At 39.5% G+C, this 6621-nt stretch overlaps 1 protein-coding gene across 1 annotated transcript in view; it reads right to left on the bottom strand.

Annotated features, from left to right (window-relative positions):
• Positions 1-5924, bottom strand: part of LOC133642467 (germ cell-specific gene 1-like protein) — a 21106-nt gene extending 15182 nt beyond the window's left edge. The window contains exon 1 of the mRNA XM_062036657.1: positions 5591-5924. Coding sequence (XP_061892641.1) covers positions 5591-5924 — 334 coding nt within the window. The remainder of the gene's footprint in view (positions 1-5590) is intronic.
• Between the last annotated feature and the right edge of the window lie 697 nt (positions 5925-6621).

Genomic DNA, 6621 nt, shown 5'->3' with positions numbered 1-6621 from the left:
TTTATTGTTTTTACTGTCATCAATAATGGAAAAAAAATAATCGTAAAAATGTAAGAAAAAGAGCAAAAAAATCGACATGCAACGAGATAAAGCTGAACTATTCTAACTAATAATTAATAAAATACTTAGTCACTTATAATACACAGCTGACAATTGATATTTGTTTTTAGCTTTTTTTCATTTTTCTTACAGAGTAAAGAGTGGGAAAAAAAGTTAACGCTAACTTATTTTTACACTTGATTGTAAGTTACGGAATTTACTGTATAAAGGCAATGGTTTTTACTTAGGTTTTTTTCTTTTTATTATGTTCATTCTCATGTAAAAAATGTTTTTTTGTAATCCCAACAAAAAAGTTTCCATGCCCAAAAGATTGTGTTTGACCTCAAACAAAAACACAAATGGAAAATAAAAACACTCGTATTAGTGTGGAGCAGTTCATTAGAACAGAATAGAACTTTATTGCGTCCGCCTTGGCTGTGAGCCAGAGAGAAGTGAATTAACTACAACCAGATGAGGCAATTCTTGAATGAATTGCGTGTGAATGCTCCAATGCTGAAGTTGAACTGAAATCCTGGAATTTTTTTTAGAATTGTTGAAGTAGAGCACTCATTTCCCAAACAGGCTGAATATTTTGAAGTTGGAACAGTTTGAATCAGATGAAAAATGTGGTAATTGTGGAACTTTGAAGAATGTCCCATTGATTTCAATGGGAATTTCTCAAAAATTTGGGAATTTCGGGAAAAGCGGGGATTTTTTTTGAAAATGGTAAAAAACTTGAATGGTCTGAATGAGTTGAAATGGTTGGTGTTGGAATTTTTCAAATCGGTCGAGTAATGTTGAAGAAGTAACTTGTTGAATTGAGAAATGGTATTACGGAATTCTTGGAATTTCAGGAAAACCGGGAATGTTTCCTGTTAAAAAACAACGTTGTTTTTTTTGTCCCGATTAAGAGGAATGTTTTGACGATGGAACGGTTTAAATGCGTTGAACAATGTGGAAGGAGTAGTCGCCAGAAAAAAGGGTGGAAATAGTGCTTTGGAAAACCAGGAATTATGGAAAATCCTGGAAATTTTTTTAACTTGGCAAGAAAGTAGTTAGAATTTCCAGGATGAGTGGAATGTGTTGAAGGTGGAATGGTTCGAATCGGTTGAAAAATGTGGAAATGGTGAAAGTTTGAAAAATGGCCAATTCATTTTGAATGGGAAAAATGTCCCGGAAAACCTAGAATTCTGGGAAATCTGGGAATTTTTGGAATTTTTGAAGGGAAAGCCCGCTATTCCCGAACAGGCTGAACAGTTTGAAGTTGGAACGGTTTGAATCGGGTGAACAATGTGGAAGGTAGAGCGTGCCAAAATCTGGAGAAGAAGAACTTGAAGAAGTTTAATAAATAGATGAATTTTGGTGTAGAAAACCAAGCTTTGGAGCATTCACACAATAATAAACATATTCAAATAATACTTCCTAATACTGAATACTTTGTCAAAGCCTCTTTTTTTTGGATCTCACTAATAACCCCGCAGGTGTACCTAATATTTTGGCCACTAGCTGGAGTCATTGCGTCTTTAACTCATCACGCGCGTATCGCTCAAACGTCGCTTGTAAATCAGCTCATATTCACACAGCCGCTGTTTGTCCATCCTGTTGACCTTTTGCTCTGCACACTCCTGTGCCATGATTGAGCCATACTGCTGAAGACTAAATCTCCGCAAGCGGAACACACACTTAAGTTAATCCCCTTAGGGCTAAGCGCGCACACACACACACACTTGTATTTCTTACCTTCTTGAGACCTCTGAAAAATGCCTACCTCTTTAGGACCACCCTTTCTAGATATATAAATATTTGTATTTACAACATTAATACTATATACATACTATGCAAATATAAAAAAGGTACGCTTTTATTTATTTTTTGCAATTGGTTTTTAATCTTCATTATTAACTTCAAGTTATTACAGTATGTCTCTATATACATATTTATTTTAAAAAATGTTGCATATATTTTGGCCAAAGGGGGCGCAGTTCAATTTCTTAAACAGACGTGTTGTTACATACTTTGGTCAGAGGGGGAGCACTTCAAATTTTTACACACACTTGTTATTTCATATGTTGACCATGAATTGATTTACGTGGAACCCCGACTTAAACAAGTTGAAAAACTTATTGGGGTGTCACCATTTAGTGGTCAATTGTACGGAATATGTACCGTATTTTTCGGACTATAAGTCGCAGTTTTTTTTTCATAGTTTGGCCGGGGGTGCGACTTATACTCAGGAGCGACTTATGTGTGAAATTATTAACACATTAGCGTAAAATATCAAATAATATTATTTAGCTCATTCGCGTAAGAGACTAGACCAGGGGTCGGCAACCCGCGGCTCCGGAGCCGCATGCGGCTCTTTGACCACTCTGATGCGGCTCAGCTGCATACTTGCCGACCCACGATTTTCCCAGGAGACTTATGGATCTCAGTGCCTCTCCTAGAAAACTCCCAGGGCAAATATAATCCTATTTTCACTCTAATTACTAAATTAAGGGCGTGCCCTAATGGCACTGCATTAATTGTCCTCTACAGCATTTACAAACAGCGTGCCAGCCCGGCCACATGTTGTATGTAGCTTTTACTTGCACACGTAGGAGACAGCAAAGCATACTTACTAATCAGCCACACAGCTTACACTGACAGTAGCTGTATAAAACAACTTTAACACTGTTACGTTACAAATATGCGCCACACTGTGAACCCACACCAAAAAAGAATGAAAAACACATTTCTGGAGAACATCCGCACCGTAACACAACATAAACACAACACAACCAATACCCAGAATCCCATGCAGCCCTAACTCTTCCGGTCTAGATTATACACCCCCGCTACCACCAAACCCCCCACACATCAACCCTCCCCCCCTCCGTGCGTCGGTTGAGCGGAAGAGTTAGGGCTGCATGGGATTCTAGGTATTTGTTGTGTTGTGTTTATGTTGTGTTACAGTGCAGATGTTCTCCAGAAATGTGTTTGTCATTGTTTTTTGGTGTGGGTTCAAAGTGTGGCGCATATTTGTAACGTAAGAGTGTTAAAGTTGTTTTTGTACGACTACCGTCAGTGTAAGCTGTGTGGCTGTTGAACTAGTACGCCTTGCTGTCACTTACGTGAGCAAGCTGAAGCTGCATTCTACATGTGGTCGAGCAGGTACATTGTTTGGGCAGGCTGTAGAGGGCGCTAAAAGCAGTGCCAGCACGTCCTGATATTCGTGAGTCTCCCGGAAATAATGAGAGGGTTGGAAAGAATGACGCTATCAAGCGCCATTCATTCAAAACTTGCGGGCCGCACTAACATCAAATCTCCATATTAAGTTGCGTGCCGGTGCGTGTGTCTGAGACCCCTGGTTAACATAGCACAAAGCAATTTAAGCTTTGTATGCGTTGTTTTTCATTTTAAATTCAAAACATTTTTTTGTGGCTCCCATTATTTTCTTTAATTTGTGAAACTTGCCAAAATGGCTCTTTGAGTGGTAAAGGTTGCCAACCCCTGGACTAGACGTATAAGATTTCATGGGATTTAGCGATTAGGAGTGACAGATTGTTTGGTAAACGTATAGCATGTTCTATATGTTATAGTTATTTGAATGACTCTTACCATAATATGTTACGTTAATATACCAGGCACGTTCTCAGTTGGTTATTTATGCCTCATATAACGTACACTTATTCAGCCTGTTGTTCACTATTCTTTAGACATTTTAAATTACCATGATTTGTGTCCTAACTTGCTCTCCTCATATGGACGGTACTTTTCTTTGTTGATGTCTCAAGAACGGTAGAAATACAAGAACACACACACACGCACACACACACACACACACACACACACACACACACACACACACACACACACACACACACACACACACACACACACACACACACACACACACACACACACACACACACACACACACACACACACACACACACACACACACACACACACACACACACACACGTATACAGACACACACACATTCCAGTGAACAGCGTCTGGGAGCTCAGTCCGTATTATCACCTTGGATTTCCACTCCCTCTCCGACCCCGTTTGTTGACTTCACTTCCTGTTTGCCTCACCTTGGGAGTAAACGCTCCGCTACACACACGTCAACACTGCCTCTCCAATCCCGCAATTACGACGCTAACGGCTTCCCGTATTAATAATAAATCCAATCATATCTCATTTATTCCTTTCCTCCGTTTGCCTTTCAGAGCAACTTTGACCTCCGCAGACTGGACAGTTTATTAGGTACACGAGAAAAGCATCACTGATGATTGTCATTTATCATAGTGAGGATATTCTCACACAGTGACTCCGTTTTTGTTGGTAAGCCGTTCCAAAAGGTTAGACGACAACGTTTGAAGCAATTTTTACCATAAAAATTCACATAAATCTCGGGAATCGGTTTAAATCGTTCGGTGCCCAAAGATTCCCAGCCCTACAAATAATACATTGCGAGAATCGGTTTCATTTCAGAATCGATTCTCAATTTCAAACGATTCTCGATTCAAAATCAATATTGTTGAATCGATTCCGAATCGAATAGTCACCGCAGGAATTGCAATCGGTTTGAATCGTTTGAAAGATTCACAGCCCTATAATAAAACATTGCGAGAATCGCTTTGAATCAAAAGTCGTGTTGAATCGATTCTGAATTGAATGGTCACCCCAGGAATCGGAATCGGTTTGAACCGTTTGGTGCCCAAAGATTCAGGGTAACACACGATTCGATTCAATTCGTGGGGGTTATGATTCGCTTTGTAATCGATTCTTGATTCAAAACGATTTTCCATTCACAATCAATACAGTTCAATCGTTTCTGAATCAAATCGTTACCTCAGGAATCAGAATCGCTTCAAATCGTTCGGTGCCAAGAGATTTACACCCCTATTAGTAGGGCTGTGGATCTTTGAGCACCACACGATTCGATTCAATTTATGGGGGTGAAGATTCGATTCAGAATCGAGTCGCGATTCAAAACGGTTCTCAATTCAAAACCAATACTGTTGAATCGATTCTGATCCGAATAGTCACCCCGGGAATCGGTCTGAATCGTTCGGTGCTCAAAGATTGACACCCCTATTAAATTGTAGGGCTGTGAATCTTTGGGCATCACACGATTCGATTCAATTCGTGGGGGTAAAGATTTGATTCAGAATCGATTCTCGATTCAAACCGATTCTCGATTCAAATCAATACGGTTGAATCGATTCTGAATCGAATCATCACCTAAGGAATTGGAATCGCTTTGAATCGTTCAGTACCAAAAGATTCACAGCCCTACAATAAAACATTGCGAGAATCGGTTTGAATCAAAAGTCATGTTGAATCGATTTTGAATTGAATCGTCACCCCAGGAATCGGAATCGGTTTGAATCGTTCGGTGCCCCAAGATTCACACCCCTATTTGTAGGGCTGGGAATCTTTGGGCACCACACGATTCAATTAAATTTATGGAAGTGAAGATTCGATTCAGAATCGATTCTCGATTCAAAACGATTCTCGATTCAAAATCAATGCTGTTAAACGGATTCTGATCCCTCACCCCAAGCGTCCGTGTAGATGTTCTCCTCGCAGATGAGGAAGAGGCCGGTGTGGAAGGTGGGGAAGACGAAGCGGTCGTCTCCGGTCTCCCAGGAGAACTGGATGCTGGAGGAGTTGGACACGCCGGGGACGGGGATGCATTTGTTGTGCTTGACGGGCGAACACAGCGGCTTGGGCACCTTCTGCCTGCCCACACACCAGTAGGAGGACAGCAGCGCCATGGCGGCCAGGCAGAGGGACGCCACCGTCTGGACGAAGGAGGTCGGAGGGGAACGCACTTGACGTAGGAATGCTGTCATTTCCTGGTAGAGCAGAAAAGCAGGTAAAGTCAGCATCCTTTTGTTAGGAGTGTCAAAAAACATGGATTTTCAAATTAATCCTTTTTGTAATGACGATTAAAAAGGAATCAATGGTTAAAAATGTGGACGATAAAAAAAGGAAACAATGTTTAAAAATGTGGACCATTAAAAAGAATCAATGGTTAAAAATGCGGACCATTAAAAAGGAATCAATGTTTAAATTGCAGACGATAAAAAGGAATTAATGGTTTGAAATGCGGACGATTAAAAAAAGAAATCAATGTTTCAAAATGTGGACGATTAAAAAGGAATCAATGTTTCAAAATGTGGACCATTAAAAAGGAATAAATGTTTAAAAATGCGTACCATTAAAAAGGAATCAATGTTTAAATTGCAGACGATAAAAAGGAATTAATGGTTTGAAATGCGGACGATTAAAAAAAGAAATCAATGTTTCAAAATGTGGACGATTAAAAAGGAATCAATGTTTCAAAATGTGGACCATTAAAAAGGAATAAATGTTTAAAAATGCGGACCATTAAAAAGGAATCAATGTTTAAATTGCAGACGATAAAAAGGAATTAATGGTTTGAAATGCGGACGATTAAAAAAAGAAATCAATGTTTCAAAATGTGGACGATTAAAAAGGAATCAATGTTTCAAAATGTGGACCATTAAAAAGGAATAAATGTTTAAAAATGCGGACCATTAAAAAGGAATAAATGTTTAAAAA

The sequence above is a fragment of the Entelurus aequoreus genome, linkage group LG25, assembly GCF_033978785.1.
Source record: "Entelurus aequoreus isolate RoL-2023_Sb linkage group LG25, RoL_Eaeq_v1.1, whole genome shotgun sequence".
Lineage (NCBI taxonomy): Eukaryota > Metazoa > Chordata > Actinopteri > Syngnathiformes > Syngnathidae > Entelurus > Entelurus aequoreus.
Note: the sequence above shows the minus strand (reverse complement) of the source record. Positions and strands in the feature narration are given on the sequence as shown.